At 39.8% G+C, this 20,519-nt stretch overlaps 1 protein-coding gene across 2 annotated transcripts in view; it reads left to right on the top strand.

Annotated features, from left to right (window-relative positions):
- Positions 1-1,302: 1,302 nt before the first annotated feature.
- znf512b (zinc finger protein 512B) overlaps positions 1,303-20,519 on the top strand; it is a 34,499-nt gene continuing 15,282 nt past the window's right edge. The window contains exons 1-4 of one of the 2 annotated variants that reach the window (XM_077574895.1): positions 1,303-2,530; positions 6,123-6,257; positions 19,589-19,668; positions 19,767-19,895. In XM_077574895.1, coding sequence (XP_077431021.1) covers positions 6,125-6,257; positions 19,589-19,668; positions 19,767-19,895 — 342 coding nt within the window. In that variant the 5' untranslated portion in view covers positions 1,303-2,530; positions 6,123-6,124. The remainder of the gene's footprint in view (positions 2,531-6,122; positions 6,258-19,588; positions 19,669-19,766; positions 19,896-20,519) is intronic. The other variant, XM_077574905.1, reaches the window with a different exon arrangement.

The raw sequence follows: 20,519 nt of genomic DNA on the forward strand, positions 1-20,519 counted from the left end.
TTAACAACAGTATGAAAACCTCAGATTATTTTTACTGTACATTTAGAACAGATATAACATTTTTGATTAACTAGTGAACTCATGTGATTAATTACAATTAAAAAATGTAATCGCCTGATGCCCGTAATAAAAAAAAAAGATTATTAAAAAATTAGGGATGTCAGACGATTAAATTTTTTATTGTAATTAATCACATGACTTCAATAGTTAACTCACGACTAATCACAAATTTTATATCTGTTCTAAATGTACAATAACATTTTTTTCCTAGGTTTTCATACTGTTGTTAACAAAAGTGGGGAAAAAATGTGGAACTAATAGAAATAGTCTAAAGCCGTCAATGGCAGTGAATGAGTTAATTACAAAAAAAAAGGCATTTCAACAGGGGGGTGTAGACTTTTTATATCAGCACTGAGAGATTGAAAATAAATCAAAATCGACTTAGATGTTGCATACATATGACTATATATTGCGCTACAGTAATTCTTGTAAATTAGTGCAAAGCAACACCACTTGTTCATATATGTGTAATATAATAGCTTTTGACAGCGATACATAGTAACATTAATAGATTATAATGCACTCGGTATAAAACATATGTTAATTCTTATTTATTCAAATACGCATTGAAGGGCAAGGTGAGGCATTATAAAGACATTATAGTAAAGGAAATGAAACGCTCCTATACCTTTGTCACAAATAATTACTTTTTGGGGTTTAATAACGAGTAGGCCTACTTATGACACTATATCTGTATAAATTTAACATGCTCACCGTACAGTGGTTCCTTTTTTACAAGACAACACTGCCCCCTAGTGGAAGACTAAAGCATACAACAACAACAAAACACTAAAATAATAGTGTACTGTATATGTGGATGACATATCTTCAGAAGGCCTATAATGGAATAATTAGTTGCCACTGTTAATAAAACTTTCCCTTACCATAATAAAAATAGCATTCACCAAAACAAAGGCCTTTATTTCTCACGTCAGATCACATCTTATGCAAAATTGAATATCTCCTGCCCTCTCCTGGCTGCATTGAAAACTATGTTGACGTCATGGTCTCAAATACTGTAATGCCCTTTTATTAGGTCATAACGACCGACACCAATCAAAGACAAAAACAAACCTTTTTATTATTCCCGAACATAGTGACCCGATTGATTCCCTTTCATTGAGGAAGAGTCAGTCTATGCTTGAATGGTTGTTGTTATTATTAGCAGAGTTAAAACGGTAAATGTCAGAAAACAGCTGTGGCAATTGGTAAAATATAGTTGCCTTTGCTTTGGAGCGTGGCTGTTGTTCAGCTGTTATAACGTGAACGACAATGTTATTTTAGAGATAACGGGTTATTAAATTGTGCATGTACTGTACGTGATGATGTACAACGTTGCTGAGGCTTATTTTGATTTCACGGGTTATAAGGAAGGCTGTGATTGGCTAAACGCCCACCGCCACATTAAAAGGTAGAGTGCTAAACACCAAGTATAATCATTAACATGGCCGTGGAGTGGATTCGGCGTGCTACATGCTAATATCGAGCATGTTTTTTTTTTTAATTGTTATTTTTTTTTAATGGGTTGAAATAGTTGGCAAAGAATTAGAAGCCCTGGCCGTTTAACGTCAAGCGCCAACGCCGTTACGTCGGAAGAGCCTGAGCCGGTGGCACAGCAGCAACTTTAGCTTCATTCTCAACCTGATCCATATCGGAAATAATGATGGCATGACCAACTCTGACAACAACGACGCCAAGTTGCCTCGAGTGACGTTGCAACTGTCAAAGGTGGCGTGCTTAGCTAAGCGTGCGACCCAGCACACACGGCCGCGCGCGGAGACATCATATCCGTATTAAAAGCGAAAAATAATCCCGAGGTAAGGAGCCGAGGAGTGGCCGAAAAGCGAGCGACCCTCGGCGTTTCTCTTTATTTCCCCCCGCCCCCTGCTTCGGGTGGATTTCCTCTCCCAAAGTGTCTGGAAACCGTCGAATTAACCGCACGTATCATAATTTGGTGGCTCCCTTAAAGATCCAGCCAGCGCAAGGATTTTTTTTCTACTTCTCCTCCTTCGTTATAAAGTCGCCATTTTGCTTCGGTGCCTGTATAAACCATCCGGTATTCCAATATTTTTCCTCAAGGAGTCGTGGATTTACGCATCTTTTCTGGGTATTTTTGGAGTGTTTAACGGCAAGCTTGGAGTGGTGCCTCGTGGTATACACATATTAATGCCTCTAAGGAAGGGGGCACGGCCAGAATAAAGTCTCCTGGATTTTTCTTTTTTTTTTTTAAACCTACACGCAATTTGTCTTTTTTTTTTTTTGCGCGGGGGAAGGACGACGGCATTACCCCCCATCAGCAGCCTCGTGACCGGCCCTTGACACAACAGCAGGTGGGATTGGGATGTAAGAAAACATTGGCGGATAAACGCCCAATACGGTGCCTGTCTCCGGACCCCCTCCTCGCCCGCGGGGGGCTTGCTGACCTGGGGCCAGCCGGCCGTGAGCTGAGGCTGAGCGACCAACACTTCAGGTAGGTGTGGCTGACCACAGCTCGTGGAAGCAACAAAAGTGCTACTTTCTTTCTTTCTCATCGCTCTCGTGAGTCACACTAACATGGCAGCGTGCCATGTGCGCGGCTAAATTACTTGTTTCCAGTTTGTCAGCAGATTGTGTGAGTGGATTTGAGTGGGAGTGTTGTGTCTAGCCTATTTTATACCTACAACTGTCATTCACTCCCTTCAGTTATTTTTTCTCCCCAGAAAACAAACGACTGTAGTAATTATATACTAAGTGGTGGTACTGAATCCCACCAGTTTCCCATGTGCATTCACCGAACCCTTAAAATGTGTTTTTTTTTTCCCTTCCTTCTTTTCAAATTCAAGACATAGGTATTGGGTTACGGCTGAACAAAATGAACAGGACAGTTTAATTAAGGAAGGGTTCCTTTAGCTTTGCTAGATAGCTAGTTGTGCTGGACTAGAATTGCTCAACTTGGCAGTGCAAATCATGCAGGTAGGATGCTGACTCCCATCATCTCAACTCTAGAGCAGTTTAAAATGACCTCCGTACCCAGGGCCAGCAGATACAATGAAAACAGCAGGGGCCCCAGAATTGAACCCTGCGGAACACCATACGTTCCATTATAATGCTGCATTCGAGGATGGTCGGAATTCGGATATATCCGAGTTGGTTTTTCCCAGTTCGAGGCGAAAGTAAACAACAAAAATGACGGATAGTGATAAATAGTTATTTTTATTTTGGTCCTCAAAACTCATTTTGACCTCCAGCAAACTTGCCATCTCGCAATTTTGCTTCATTTATTGTTTTTATCTTGGTGGTACTGAACCCCACCAGTTTCCCATGTGCATTCACCGAACCCTTAAAATGTGTTTGTTTTTTTCCTTCCTTCTTTTCAAATTCAAGACATAGGTATTGGGTTACGGCTGAACAAAATGAACAGGACAGTTTAATTAAGGAAGGGTTCCTTTAGCTTTGCTAGATAGCTAGTTGTGCTGGACTAGAATTGCTCAACTTGGCAGTGCAAATCATGCAGGTAGGATGCTGACTCCCATCATCTCAACTCTAGAGCAGTTTAAAATGACCTCCGTACCCAGGGCCAGCAGATGCAATGAAAACAGCAGGGGCCCCAGAATTGAACCCTGCGGAACACCATGCGTTCCATTATAATGCTGCATTCGAGGATGGTCGGAATTCGGATATATCCGAGTTGGTTTTTCCCAGTTCGAGGCGAAAGTAAACAACAAAAATGACGGATAGTGATAAATAGTTATTTTTATTTTGGTCCTCAAAACTCATTTTGACCTCCAGCAAACTTGCCATCTCGCAATTTTGCTTCATTTATTGTTTTTATCTTGGTGGTACTGAATCCCACCAGTTTCCCATGTGCATTCACCGAGCCCTTAAAATGTGTTTTTTTCCCCCTTCCTTCTTTTCAAATTCAAGACATAGGTATTGGGTTACGGCTGAACAAAATGAACAGGACAGTTTAATTAAGGAAGGGTTCCTTTAGCTTTGCTAGATAGCTAGTTGTGCTGGACTAGAATTACTCAACTTGGCAGTGCAAATCATGCAGGTAGGATGCTGACTCCCGTCAACTCCAGAGCAGTTTAAAATTACCTCCGTACCCAGGGCCAGCAGATGCAATGAAAACAGCAGGGGCCCCAGAATTGAACCCTGCGGAACACCATGCGTTCCATTATAATGCTGCATTCGAGGATGGTCGGAATTCGGATATATCCGAGTTGGTTTTTCCCAGTTCGAGGCGAAAGTAAACAACAAAAATGACGGATAGTGATAAATAGTTATTTTTATTTTGGTCCTCAAAACTCATTTTGACCTCCAGCAAACTTGCCTTCTCGCAATTTTGCTTCATTTATTGTTTTTATCTTATTTCATAAGCATTCCATACAGTTCAGTAGTTCAGTGTTTAATTTCATGCAGGGAGATAGCGGCATACGTTGTGTTACGTGAAGTTGTGTCCAATATTTATAAATGAAAAAAGCTATCTAGTTTTATACTCGAATAAATTGTGTATTACCATTCACGGTCTGTGTTTCCAAAGGGGTCGTCGCCATTATTAGTGACATCACATTTTAAACTTTAGATTGTCACGCCCACCTGAGTGGGGCGAAATTCTTTCTCCGCAATTTACCCATCCCAAGGGAGCGGTGAGCAGCAGCAGGAGCCGCGCTCGGGAATCATTTGGTGATCTACCCCTCAATTCCAACCCTTAATGCTGAGTGTCAAGCAGGGAGGCAAATGTGTCCCATTTTTATAGTCTTTGGTATGACACAGCCGGGGGAATGAACCCATGACCTCCCAGTCTCAGGGCGGACACTTTACCACTAGTCCACTGAGCTGGTAGGTGAAGTCGGGGTATTTTTTTTTTTCGACTTCGCAAGTGGAATTTCCAAGTTCAAGGGTGCGTTCGCGTACACACTTCCTGGTTTGAACTCAGAAAAGTCCGACTTCCGACCATCCTCGAATGCAGCATAAATGTGAATTCAGGTTGCGCATATTCGTCCGATAACTTTGAAGTACTGAAAACAACTAAGGAGTTTAAGGGGATCTGATCTAAAACTAATCACTTGTCTGAACTGAAGACAGCGAGACCCACACATAATAAATCAGCAAGTGAAAGTGAAAAGTCAGATTTGGGTGGGCTCTATATGCTCAGTCATTGACTATAAATGACTTTTAGTAGTATTACAATTCTGGTTATATTTACAATTATGCCTTTAGTGCCACTGAACAAGTACTCTGCATGAAAGGGCATTAAACAATCACATCTTGGTGGTTTGTCTATCCTGTTTTTGTCCTCATACTGTACCTGTGGGCAAACGAAATGCATAATGTTATCCTGTTTTTATTTCCTCCATGTGTTCTATCCAAGCCTCTGCAATCAAAAATGTATTTACAACGACCTGAGTGACAACAGCTTCAAAAGCGTGGCACGTAAACCGACGCTGAGTGGTCTCGCCGAGTGACCCTTTGTGTGCTGCTGTAAATCATTATGGGACTGACAGGAATGTGCGCTCAGAGAAAGTATGCGGGATCGCTATCAGTCCCACTTAGCATAATTAGCGGTTGTCAGCCTTCATCCATTAGCTTGCCCCCACGTCCGTGGCAAATGACGGTTCAGCACCCGGAGCTTGTTGCTAACGTATATCTTGTTATGGATAATGGCAACGTGCAATTAATAACACACTGGGGCCTTCTTAAGGCAAACTAAAATAAAATGTCTGTCTGCATTGAGACTTAACCAAGAGATGCGCAGCTAGCTGGCTGTCATGAGGAGCTTTGAATCCCTCACCCTTGTCTCTCAGGTTGACTTCTAATGGGCAATACAAGGAGTTAGTGGAGTCGTGAGAGTATTGATTTTGAAATCAAACATGGAAGGTCATAGCCTCATTACCACTACAGATGATGTGTGTGCGCCTCCAATCAGATAACCTTCAGTACAGCCGCACTAATGGATAGCTTGGATATAGACTATGGTGCACGTGAAGACGGTATACGATCATCAAATACTATCACTGCTGTTTACATTGTTAACGTAATCAATATGAATAATGCTTTTGACACTTCCTGTACCAATGTAGGCATGGAAAACCCAAGCGGCACTAGGCTTGGGAAACTGTCAACATCAGGCGTGCCAAGGGGCCGGACCTCCAAGCACGGGCATCCGCACGAGCCTGTTCGAACCGTGCCATGTCCTGAAAACAACATCAAACACAGTAAGTGGCAAAACGTCGCACTTTATTCAACAAAACTGTTTGTTGAAGATGTGGGATCTTGTGGGAGCTTTGTTTGTTTGGGTCAGTCTGTGTCGTGATTCCACACAGAATTCCATTTTAGGAATCGTGGCGACAATACTGTAAAACGTTTTTGTGTGCAACATGGCATAGTTAGCCTAGCCTAGCCCTATTTATCGGCATAGTGGCCCCGTTAGCCTTCCTTGGGGTTATTACACCGAAAGAGACCTATGACGACTCGCAACACGTTGAGCATCACCGGATCAACCTTGTTGGCTCGGAGCAAGACGTTTCAAACGTGTCGCTTCACTCCTTGATGATTCAGAAATGCCAGTTGGTGCGAAGGCTTGTTTGTCTCCATATGTCAGGCTTGGTGGATTGACTGCAGAACTGATGTCCCTTGTTTCTTGCGCCAAGTCAGCTGGGAGAGGTTAAACACAAGTTAAACATTCTTAATGATTGATGATTTATTTATGACTGATTGGTAGCATTGGCACTCTCTGCACTAGTTTAATCTTTAGATACCGGAGAGCAAGGACTACAGTGAAAATGAATGAAATAATGGTCTACATTAGGAATGCACGATAATATCGGTGGCCGATATTTATCGGCAATTATCGACCAATTTGACAGGTAAACCATATAATAAAGAAATCCGCCGATAATAATAGACTTCCCGCGTTGGTCCATCTGTTGTGGTTGTGGCTCAAGATGTGTCTCCCCAAAATGTTACCCTCACAGTTTTTTTGTCGAATTTTTAAAACATGACTGTTTTGTTTTGGCAAACTCAAAATTAGTTACTGGTTGTCTTTGAAGCAGAGATATCAATCAAATTCAGCTTCATGGTGCGTTACAAATGTTTCGATGTATTTGTACTTAGAGTAGGACTCGAAAGTATATTTGTATCCAAGTGAATTTTGCAAACAATTATCGGCTTACTTATCGGTTATCGACATCAGCACGTTCTAAATGATTGGTTTATCAGTATCGGTTGAAAATACCATTATTGTGCATCCCTAGTCTACATAAAACTGTGAATGAAACCACAAAGTCTTTAATGCAAAACAAAGTATTTTGCCAGTGGTGTCTTTGACTTTTTGCTGAATGTACAGGGTGTCCATAAAGTCTCTTTACCATTTCAAAAATTTATTAAAAATGCAATTGATTAGATATTTTATTTCGATTTGTTCTATTGTATTCAGCATTTATTAAAGTGTTTTTTTTTTACCTCTTTTAATACACTTCTACATGGGCACCATTAGTTGCACGAAGCACATCAAGACGATACTCGATTTCTTGCCATGTTCGCTGTAGCATAGCCTCATCAATTGTGGCAATGGCATCAGTAATCCTTTGCTTAAGGTCAGTAATGATAAACACTGTGTGTTTTTTTAAACACTGAATACAATAGAACAAATCTGAATAAAATATCTAATCAATTGCATTTTTAATATTTTTTTTAAATGGTTAAGAGACTTTATGGACACCCTGTATATGCAATAATAATGAGAAAAATTTAGTTTGGTTAGTAATTAGACAGTCAGCCAAATGACTAAAAAAATACTAAATGACATGTTGGAACTGTAATAAAAAAACAACCACAAATTAGGACTTGTTAACATTATAGATGTTTACATTTCCTTCTACTGCCAACTGTGAAATGTAAAAACTTTGTTTTTAATACGTGAGGGTCAAAACACAGACACAAGGGCCTGGTAAATAGATTTCAGACTGCCTTGCAAATGAGTTTTGCTCCAAGCCATCTGGATGGAGATGGAGGATTCTAAAAAGAAATATACGAGGACTACAGAATTGGGTATCAGTCCAATAACCGGTCGAGCTTTGGCATTACTTTTTTTAATAGGGTGATGTCGAATCGTAAAACCGGGGCTGTTCTAATGACCCAGTTGTTTTGGCTGCTACAAAATAGTCTTTTAAACCCCCTCCACGCACACTCCTCCATACATGTGTAGCACTAATACCACTGCACAGGACGAGAGTGCTTCCATTTTTTTAGGTTAATAGGCTGCCCTCAAGGATGGATTATGATGCATGTGAGGCTGTGTGCACTTGATAGATTTGCAAATTTCTTTTGCAAGAACTAAAAGCGCAGGAACACATCATGCTGAATTTTATTCCTTAGACCACTTTCATTTGAGTGTACTGTCGGTTCTTTGCACATTTCACATCATTCAACAACAGGCCATGTAATATCAATGTCTTATATACACATATGCTGGCTCATAGGGGTGTGAATTGCATAGTACTTAGCAATTTGATCCGTATCACGATTCGATTCGATGCCGATTAATCCCGATACAAATCTACAAATTGATTATTGCGATTTTTTTTTTGATTTTTTTTTTACTCAAATTTAGAAAATACTAATGAGTAAACTTGTACATGTACACTGTAAGATTTGTATGAAAATGTTTTTATTTATCTGAAACTTCAGGCTTATAACTGAGTCACTTGCATTTAACAAACAGGTTGCAGTCTGTCATGTTTGAACAGCCCTGAAATTAAATATTAAGGCTTTAATGTTCCATTAATATAACATTCTTTCATGCTTGATCCCTGGGCGTTATTTGTCCATTTTCTGGCTTTTTTCTGTTTTTCTGTTTTTCATCAAAGAAAAAGCGTTTGAAAAAAATACACTAGGGACCTGACATTTTACCAGGATTGTTTAAAAAAGTTGAAGTTCAAAATGGCGCCATGCTGTAATTTATAACTATTACCAAACAGGAGGGAGAGATTCACACGAAGTTGTTGTAATAATGCCCGATTTTGGCTCATTGACTCCCATTATAAATCACAGTTTTTGATATGCTGTAAACCTGATGTGTTATAATGCATTTTCCGTTGTTACTGATGCAATCGCTTCTTTGACGAGTCATAAACATGAAAATAGAGGAATTTGTGTGTTTAGAGTGTTAACACAAAAATCCACTAGGTGGCGCCAAAGGCTAATAAATGAATACAAAATACATGCATAAAAAATTATATTGTTGACTTATGGACTTGTTTGAGCCTCTAACTATGTCATATGAAATATATAAATTATTATTTTATTTTATATATATATACAGCATAGTTAGTCTTGCTATTAGCATAATACCGCTATTATTGTCCATAGGGGGCATTAAAAAAATAATATAAAATAAAAACTATATATGTATAGATAGGTCTGATGCCATTGAACATTTTGAGCGGTTGAAAGTGAAAAAATATTCATAAATGACTAAGTTATCTCACTTCAAAGGAAATGCCAGATTTTGGCAAAATTACAAGAGTTTTGTGTTATTCAGAAAAATGCCATTGTGAAAAACTGGGCATGCATAAAAAAATTATATTGTTATGACTTATGGACTTATTGAAGCCTCTAAATATGTCATATAAAATATTCGAATTAGACCTTTATTTTTTCCTTTATACAGCATAGTTAATTTTGCTGTTAGCATAATACTGCTATTATTGTCTATAGAGGGCATTAAAAAAAACTTTTTTTTTTTAAACTATATATGAATAGATAGGTCTGATGCCAGTGAACATTTTGAGCGGTTGAAAGTGGAAAAAAATATTCATAAATGACTAAGTTATCACACTTCAAAGGAAATGCCAGATTTTGGCAAAAATTACAAGAATTTAATCAAACTATAATAACGCCCAGGGTTTAAAGTGTGAACCCTAACCCTAAGTAAGACGTTTTGTAGAATATTCCCATAAAAAATTGATGTTTAAAAATCAATTTGGCCGCATATAGAATCAATTTGAGAATTGTGCACTGTAAGATCGCGATATATTGCAGAATCGATTTTTTTTAACACCCCTACTGGCTCAGCTGTATCACAGGTTGATCTCATTTTTTTTCTATAGCAGGCTAAATAAACAGTCACATACTGCAATTGAGTCTGTTTACTTCCTTTCTCTCTTCAACAGAAATAATGTCTCGCCTAACAATATGTCGACTTACGAGAGACCCGATTTACGAGGTGTTTTTTTTTTTTGCTGCTTAAAGAGAATGGAATGTTTTATAGTTGACCAAAACTTTCATCCATTCATCCAGCCAGCCAGCCATCCAGTCTTTTTCAGACTTGCTTATTCTCACTAATCAGAGGCAGAGGCAGAGTCACAGGCGTGCTGGAGCTTGTCCCAGCTGTCTTTGGGTGGTAGGAAGGGTGCACCCTGAACTGGTCACCAGCCAATCCAACTAGAACATGGTACAAAGGTCTGTTAACTTAATGCTAATCCACAACTGAAAATGCCATTGACTGGATGAAACTAGCATTAATCCTGTGGTAGCCGTAACTTTTTATGAGTTTATGTAATGGGTACCCGATCACACACAGCGCTGTGCAGTCGGCCACATGTTATTTGTAGGGGATCGTGCTGGCACGCGAATAGCGAAAATCCGCATATTATTGCCCATTGAATTGTATGTCGGGGTCGAAAAAAATATTAAAAAATAAATAAATAAAATTGTATGTCGGGGTAGAAAAAAATATAAAAAAATAAATAAATAAAATTGTATGTCGGGGTAGAAAAAAATATTAAAAAATAAATAAATAAAATTGTATGTCGGGGTAGAAAAAAATATTTTTTTAAATAAATAAAAAAAATCTGCAAGTACAGTATGTTGCCTTGTGGGGGTCGACTGTTTAAGAATACTCACATTATTCGCTTGCCATTTTGTCTCGATGATGATTTGACTAACATTATTGCTTGTCGGACAACGGGAGATGGTTTACAAAATGCATTTGTTGTTTTTAGACGTGGTGGTTACTCGTGTGGCGAGGTGCTGCTGCTGCTGCTGCTGCTGCCTTTATTTATTTATTTATTTGTCCATGTTATAAATACACCGCCATATGTGTGTGCGTGCTCTTAAGCGTCAGCCAACCTCACTGACTGCAGGACATCATTCATGCGCCATCTGCTGACCTCGCAAATTTGAAACAGCATCCGTTTCCCAGTCAGTCTGCCTTCGTTTGTTGTCCGGTTGTCGTCACGTACTGCGGGAACCTCCAAGGTCCAACACAGTCCATTCCATGGTGCTGGTTGACTCCCAAGTTGCAGTTTCGAAGCTAATGTTCCCGTGGGAAATAAGTCAATTATTATTTTTCCTGGCTCAGATGTTAATGTTAACATAAAGAAGACGTTTTGGTGCAATACTGCCATCTAAGTATATTAAATAAATAATGCAAGTATGCACTATGGATGATGATAGACTGAACTTTGACCTTGGATGTATATATTTTTCCGGAGACCTTTGGTTGGCTCGCTGTTCTACTCGACTTGACTTGACTTTCATACAACCTAACCTTTTATTGTCTTCCTCCAATTCATGTTTTTTTTATTTCTCCCTCTGTTTCTTTCAATGACTTGGCTTGATTTCATTATTTGATTTAAATATAGGCAAGACGGGGCATTTTTATTTAATATAGTGCATCTCATTCACAAGGTAACTCAATGGACTTCACATGATTACAAAATACAACATTTAAAGTAAAAATAATTTAAGACATAAAAAAACAGAAGAAATACAAAGTAGTTTATTAAGATCACTAACAGAACATACAGTGCAAAAACAGGATTTTGGAAAAAATGATTATAGAAAATGCTCTAAAAGACCTTAGACCATAGTTTTAAAACTGGATTTAAAAACATTTACACTTGAGGCTTACTTCAGTTCTGTTGGCAGCTTATTCCATTTGCGTGCAGCATAACAGCTAACACAGCTAAATGTTGATTCACCATGTTTGTTTTGAACTATGGTCTCCATTAATTGAGCAATCGAGTGCCGACCTCACAACCCTACCGAGTTGATCAGCATTTCTTTAATGTATTCAGGATCTAAGCCATTCCGTAGTTTACTGTATGGACCAGTAGCAGAATTAAAAAATATATTCTACAGCTGCCTGGGATCCACTGTAAAGTCTAAAGGACTGGATGAATATGTTCTGGTGTAGAAACTATTTCCTTGAAAACTCAAAACGATTGAACACCTAATAAATGTAAACAATGTTAAATCCTGGCAAGAGCTGCTCGTTTAAATGCAATGTGTGAAATCATTAAGAGAAACTCTTCATATTACTGTATATACTGATATATGACAACAGAGACAGATGACCAAATAGCACATTTGAAATTGGCAATTTAAGCATTAGCAAATGGTCATTATTAATTACTGACCCACCCCAGCACACAACCCACAGAACAATAATGCTACGGAATAACAAATGGGTTGGTGAGAAATATTTTTGTTGCACCCACGTGATTGAGTTTGGTCAGCCACTTATTTGTGTAACCAATTGTGTAGCCATTATATTGGAAAATGGAGTACTTATTCCCCATCTCTGCTAGGTCACATCTGTCTCCGTCCCCAGGATTATACTGACCACGTAGTGAATATGCACCGTAATTCCAGCGCCCCCAATTGAATGTCAGTAAATTCACTGTTGGCCCCGGCTCAAATGAGCATCTGGCAATAGATGCAGCTTCCAGGGTGTTGGAGTACGCAGCTGATGTCGCAGCCTCTTGGAATCAGTGCCGATCTGAAGAGACCATTGAGACGCTGTGAATTACCGCAGAAAGAGGCAGGAATCTGAAACCCGAGCTCTTTTATTTGAAGCGCGCATTATACGTTACGTGTGCTATAAACTGAGCCACAGGTGCGCTCACAAAGTGCTGCTCTCTTCACAAAAGCTTTTTGTCTATCAGCAGGGCTTAACCGTTTGAGCAAATGAAGCTGTGCTTGAAAGAAATAAAACAACATGGATTCGACCCATCAGATGCTTATTTCCTGCGCTAGGTCGTAGCGCTTCCGACATCCATTTTCTCTAGCGCTTATCCTGCTCAATGTTGTCGGGTATACACATTATTATTATTTTTATTTATTTATTTATTTTTCCTGGAGAGCTCAGTATTGTTCATTCGGTAATTTTACCGATTTGACATGTCATCATCATTGCTCTCCTTTTTTCTTTTTGTATGTGGGTGATTATGTGTGTGTATTCATTAGTTCACCTAAATCCTATTAAAAAAAATCCCATCCCGTCCACCTAAACCGAACACTTCCAGCCAGAGTCGTGAGGCCGTCAGGAGAGCCGAGGAAGGACCAAAAAAAAAAGAAAGGAAAGTGAAATCCAGCACCGACCAGACACCACCCACCAGGCCACCAACCAGAGTCCTTCACCAACCCCAGAGACATCGAAATTCCAACAAATCAGGGAGACCTCAAGAGACCAAAGGAGAGACTGAGGAAAGGAAGGAAGGACAGACGAAGCATATACATATATATACATATTTTTTCCGTCTTGAATATTGGATGTTCTGCATTAGGGGTGGGACGGTACGGGTAACTCATAATTCTATACGGTGACGATGTGTAAATGGTAAATTATACTTTTCCACCTTACAAGGCCCTCAAAGCGCTTTACATTCGATTACCCATTCACCTACTGATGACGCAGCATCAGGAGCGACTGGGGGTTTAGTATCTTGCTCATGGATACTTTGACATGGTCACAATGGCATGGGATCGAACCCACAACCTCTGGATTAGGAGACAACCTCCATATCACGCCGCCCCCCGTGTGGCCCACGACAACGATAATACACAATGTCTACGATATTCAATATATTGCCAGAAATTTTCTCAACAATATATCACGATATTCAGTATGTGAGTGACAGTGGAAACTTGCCGACTGTTCTTTGCCAATAGCGTCCACTGCTTCTGCCTACTTTACTGCCATTTGGGGGATTAGCACCCCCACAGACAGGACAGGAGAGATTAGGTACTGATTGTGACAGTAAAGGATCATAAAAGTCACAGTTCGGATCGGATCAGTCACAGATCGAATCGTGTTATGGGTCAGAAAAAAATAACATAAAATAAATAGTACTTTGTCTTCATTTATTTATTTTGTAAAACACTTTTGCCCAATAAATAAAATAAAAAAAACAACTCAAAATGTATAATACGGCCATTTAGGATTTAAGAACACAACTTTAAGTGCAATAAGAGGCAGCTATAAGGTATTAATGGCTTAAAGTTGTGTTTCTAAAATCTAAATGGCTATATTTGACATTTTGCGTTGTGTTTATAAAATAAATAAAGACAAAATTCTCTTTTCTTTGTTGTTTTTGATAATAATAATGAAAAAGACAAAGTGCAATTTAAGGCACATTTCTTTCCTATAGACATGGAGAGTGAATTACAGGATATTGAAGAAGAAGTAAAGAAAGCAAGCCAGGTATCTGTCACTCATTTACGGTTGCAAGCTGTTTTTTTTGCGTTTTGCACTTCAGGGCCACCGTACCAGCCAGGCAATCGTTGCTAATGTTAACAGCTAGCTGCTAGCCACTGACGACGGAGACTTGCGCCATATCATACAACGACGGCGTAATTAACTAGCGCTTTCTTAGCGTCCTGAACTAGCGATTAACCCGTGGGCAGTATTTTATTTTGAAATGGCTTGGTCAGAACCAACAAAAAGCCCAAAAATGGTCACAATAACGCCTAGGGGTACTTTCGGGATGGCATTGTGATAATGTAGGTAGAAAATATGTAATTTCAATAAAAACTTTGATGTGTAAGCCAACATGTTTGAAAGGGAAGTCAAGCTAGCGGTCATGTCGCCGCGCAGGCTGACATCAAAGTAAAAGCCCACCCAAGGCTATTGCATTGGCATCAATATATTATTTGGAAAAGCTTTATTTTGAAGTTAGCCTTAACATAGGCAGCGTGTCACTTTGGGCATGTTTTCAGCTTCCTGGACATGTCCGGATGACGGGGTACACCATTATGTACGCAACGCGTTGGTGTGTTGTTATAAAATATTGATACTGCCGTCAGTGTATCTATATATTTATTGCAACAATATAGTCCAAAATCGACCCCCCCCCCCCCAAAATCTCCATTCAGCATTGTAGCCAGGTTTTAGTTTGGCAATCTGTAGCTGACCATGCAGTTTTATTTAAAATGTGTTTTGGGGTTAGGTGGGCGGAGTTTGTCATAGTAGTGGTTCTTTAGTCCTCTTTTTTTGTGTGCTTTGGTTTCTCATGAGAAGTCAACTTTGAGGCAAAGTTGAGATACTGGATCTTCGTTCCACACAGCTGTGCTGGTGCCGTTTATATGCGTCTTCCAAACAGCAGAATCGTTTTAATCCGACTGGGCAGATCGAGACAATGGCCCCTGTGTGAGTGCTTGCAGAGAAAAACAAATCTGCATTCTGTTACTGTTGTGTGAGTGTGTGGGTACATGCGTGTGTGCATGTGCGTTGGAAGTGTGTGGGGAGCAATTGCAGACTTAGCTAGGAGAACTCAGGGGTTATATGAGAGTATCAGACAGCTGCCAGGACCCCCGGGTCGCTGCTCTTCATGAAAAAAGCACTTCTTATATCTAAGTGCATGGCTTTAGTGTGTAGTTATTTCCATGAAAACTGAAAAAAAAACTGTTGGTTCACTTTCAGAAAGAAAGGAGCTCTTGTCTATAATCATAGCCTCGCTTCGCTTATAAATGTGATGTAATAGATCGATTAGGGTGGCAAGTTGCAACTAATAATTATTTCAATAATCGATGAATCTGTTGATTGTTTTTTTGATTACTCAAACCTGATTACCTGTATTACTAAATAAATGTTCATATCGTCACTCTTTTGTGAAAAACACTTATGTCAATTTTTTATCCATTTTTTAATTTCTAGGTTTTTGGGATGTCTGCATTCAGTTTCATCCCTAAAACATAAAAATGAAAAAAAAAATTGAGTAGTGTTTTTCACATAGCAACGACGATATCAAAAGTCTTGACAATAGCCAATGGATCACTGCAAAAATCATTCAAATGTATGCCATGCAATATCTGTCAAATAGGCCTCATTTTAGGACAGTAACACTTGAAGCTTATTCACTAAATTATTACCATCATTGTAGTAAATGCATGTTAAGTTTATTTATATGCCACATTTAAACACAGCTTCAGCTAACCAAGGACTATCGAAAAAGAACATTCAACATAATAAAAAGTAAAACACACACAAATAAATAACGACCCGTCTTTGTACACGAGGTACTATTTTACCGCGCATCCCTATCGGATACCCTTGAATGATTATGTAGATGAGAACACGTTGAGTTCATTTGCCTCCTACATCGCAGTGACACCATCTACCATCAACATTAAACGATAGCACAGAATGACCACATATTGAACAGTTAATGGGCAAAAAATGACAAGGGAATAATTGTCTAGCCAGGCAAATTACACTAGTGCTGCTTATCCCATGTCGTTCACAAGCTAACGCTAATGTACGTCTAACTTTCCTCCTTACTCTTCTCTTCCCTGATTTGGTTTACATGGCTGAACAGTTGCACAGATACGCAGACAGCTGGGAGCAAGTCGTTCCCTGACATTAAATGAGCAGCTGTTTTATCCCCTTGACTTGTGCCTGGTTTGGATGTGACACAGGCCTGCTTTCTTTCAGCTGGGACAATGGCTGAGTGTGCTCCTCAGACTCCAGCAACAGCAACGAGGCTGACTACTTTTTGTCGACCGTGTCGTATATTTCATCCGTACCAAAGTGCTCTGCCCGTGTTTACTTGCCTGTTCATTAAATGGAGCCACTAATCTAATTGTAACTACTTCGCTGCAAAGAGGTTTTTGATAGTGCTAAATATGACAAGTCGATCTTATTCTCATAGCTACGAGAACATATCTTCCCCAGGAGCGGACTGCGTTAAATAGGACCTTATTTTACAAGACTTTTGTTTTCTGAGATCGTAATTTGAATGAGTGCCCATTTTCCTACTCAGCACAACAGCTGTAACACCCCTCCGCCTTTTTTTCAGACAGCCCATAGAAATTTGCTCTGTTGCCTGGAAAATATAAATACTTTTCTCTTAATAATAATAATAATAATAATAATAATAATAATAATAATATACCAGGTTCAAGCACACACAGCTGCACGTTTAACACTTTGGACTCCACTTTCATACCCAGCGCAAGACTAGCCCAAAGTGCAGTTGTGTGCCTGGTTAGAGTTTTCTTTCTTTTGGTATTTTTAGTTGTGGGTATGAACTCATCCAATGGAAGAGGTGCAAAGTCCTTGAAATTGCAGAAGCAGAAATAGATTCGGCTGGAGTCCATGCAGAAGATCGAAGTGCGTAAAGTGCATTTATAAAGAACTGCAAGAACACCTTTCGCAAAGCTTAGAATTTGTCTGCCTGCATCCCGATCAAATCCACCAAAATCTCATTGCAAAGTACACATGCGCCACAACTTAGACCTGCTGCCGCCTAGTCAGAAGTTTTGTCTACTTTCAGCCACCAAACTGTCAGGTGCACTAGGGTGTGTAAAAGAATACCCCCTCGGTTCGCCAGAACACCCAGCATGGCGTGATGCGGTATGCCAAATTTCCAAATACGGTGAAGTAGGCTCGCACCGGTCAAGGATGTGCCAGTTTTTAATGCCAAGCGCACTGTTTACCAAAATAGAGCCCCTTGTTCCATGAACGACAGTATTCCCGGGTAGCTAGGTAACCTCCTTGTCATTAAACATGAAACGGAAATGAGTGAATCTTTTCCGTAGCCGTAATGGTGATAAAATGTGGGAAATGTGTGAGCTGGAAGAATGTTATACATCATTGATGTCGAAAGATATTTAAGGGTATGTGTTTGTGTGTGTGTGTGAGTGTTGGGGGTGGTGGTGGGGGGTGGGGATTGGCAATTCTGCTAGCGTAAGCCTTTTCCAGGCAGAAAACCAATCAATTTATTTATTGCAAAAATCCTCATTCCATTTTTATAATCCTTGTAGGTACGCTGAGTGCTCTGAACCAGTTTGTGTGCATGCTGCCAGTCACTGCTTGCCAATGAGTGTATGACATGACATGCCATTTTTTACATAATATTATTGTCCCTCCATGCAAGCTTCCCAATTCTTTGTTCCCTTCCACAGCAAGCAGTTGTGTAATCCACTTGAAGTTGTCTCCTTTTGACATTGTCTACATCTGATATGGCGGAATTTTGCTTTAATATTCAGTCGCTGTGACGTTTAGCGACATCAGTGCTTGGAAGCTGACATCAGGTTGGATTGTAGACTAGTTTGTGGTGCAGTAGATCAGATCAGTTTGTACCTGCAGCACTGTCATATAGTGTTCTGCTTAGTCAAAGCAGGAAGTCATCCGCTTTGAAGATTCCTGCCTGCGCTCCCTCTGCCTGCTCGTCTCCCCTCATCTTCCTTCATCGCCCATTCCCCCACACAAAAATACTCCGCTCTCTACAGCTCTGCTTTATCTGTAGCGCTAGACAAAATGGAGAACAAGGCAGATTTTTCAGAAATAATTGAAACAAAGAAGAAAGTACTGATAATAGTAATCCAGTGGCTCTTAACATGGGTTCAAACAGAGTTCCATTGAATGATTTGAGTCAGCATCCTAACCCGAATTGGATGATTTGCAATGCCAAGTTGAGCAATTGTAGTCCAGTGTTACTAGCTATCTAGCAAAACTAAATGAACACTTCCTTATTAAGCTGCATGGAGATGGGGAGTACAAGAACACAACGCTTTCTGAATTTAAGGTGAAGAGAGCCAGATTCAATGAAAAGGATACGCTCACTCTTCATTTTAATCACCAATAAACCCTTAACCCCCCCCATAAAGAAGGCTTTGGTAAAAGTGCATAGGAAACTGGCATGGCTCAGTACCTCCAACAAGGTTAAGAACCACTAGTAAATAGTACTGGATAGTAATTTGGGTGTGGATAGAAATTGTTCAGCTGAGAGGCAAGGGAAAAGAAGACATGCATCAGACATTGCATGTGCAGCAATGAAAGCAGCAGTCTCGGGAATTGAAGAAAGAATAAAGCTGAAGCAGTCGTTTTTTTCTGCGTGCTGCTGTGTCAAAGGTTCACACCAAGCACTAGCGGATTCAGAGCTCATCTTTTGGGCTCACCAGACAGCCTTTACTCAAGTCTGTGATCTTAAAGCCAAACATGCATATATTGATGTGTTCGCACTCATAACAAATGTCTCTTTTGTGCTTAGTATTCAGGGATTTGGATAGTTTGAAAATGTGCTTCTTGTGAATGGCAATTGTTTAAATCTCTAAAATATTACAAAGGCAAGCAGAGTAAATATCTACCTTGACAAAGCTAGAATTGCAAGCATACATTCAGTACACGTTAGAACTGAATGAAATTATAATTCATATTCCACTCACCACCTCTGTTATTTCAATTTCTATGTCCTGAAATGAGTCACCGGTTTTCTTCGGCGGTAACACAGGATTTTCTTTTTTTCTTGTATTTTGCCAGCGCCTGTATGTGATGAGGCAGCAGAGGGGAAGAGGAAAGGTCGTCCTAAAGCAGATGAGCAGGAACTGAAAAGCATCCCTGTGAGTATCCCTCTTTGAACCGAGTGGGTGTTTGAAGTGGGCGTCATTTATTTGCTCACACCAACCAACCTTCTTCTTGTTCTCCTCTCCCTGACCAGGCCCACTTGATAGTTCAGTGGAAGGAAGAGTTTAAGCGTCGCTCCAGAGTTAAATGTCCGTGTTCGGGCTGCTGGTTAGAGTTTCCCAGCATCTATGGCGTAAAGTACCACTATCAACGCTGCCAGGGGGTGAGCCTGTCTCCTCTCTCTAACTTTTTCGTTTGAGGGCCGCATACAGAGAAATGAAAGGGTGCAAGGGGCCACTTAAAAAATGTTCAACTTTCATTTATTAAGCATACTAAAATTAATCGATTAACACCTTCTGTTAAAGGTGATAAGACAAATGGTTCAGGAATTTGTATGTTTTTTGGGTGGTCGTTAGACTTATATCCCACTAGACTAGATCCACCCCTGCACTGAACAGCAGCCAAATCTGATTTCCACAATTAGCCTACTTTACCGTATTTTTCCTTCTAAAATATAATCTTTATTCATCAGTGTTTTGAAGAGATTGTTTTGTCTTAAATAGTTTATTTGTATCTCTGATTATTTAGAAACATAAAACACATACAAACCTTTTCTTGTAGTAGTAGTGGCGCCTATCTTTTGACACCCTCACTTCACACTTTGACTCCCTCCCAATTTTAGTTTAGTTTTTTTTTGTCGCGGGCCGATGAAAAATGAATGACGGGCCGCAAATGGCCCCCGGCTTAACACATCTGCTCTACCTACATGGCAATATTTGCCGAACAGTGTGCTCACATTGCCCACATTTGTATAAACGGAGGTTATTAAATGTGCTTTCTCTAAACT

This window comes from Vanacampus margaritifer, chromosome 1, assembly GCF_051991255.1.
Source record: "Vanacampus margaritifer isolate UIUO_Vmar chromosome 1, RoL_Vmar_1.0, whole genome shotgun sequence".
NCBI lineage: Eukaryota > Metazoa > Chordata > Actinopteri > Syngnathiformes > Syngnathidae > Vanacampus > Vanacampus margaritifer.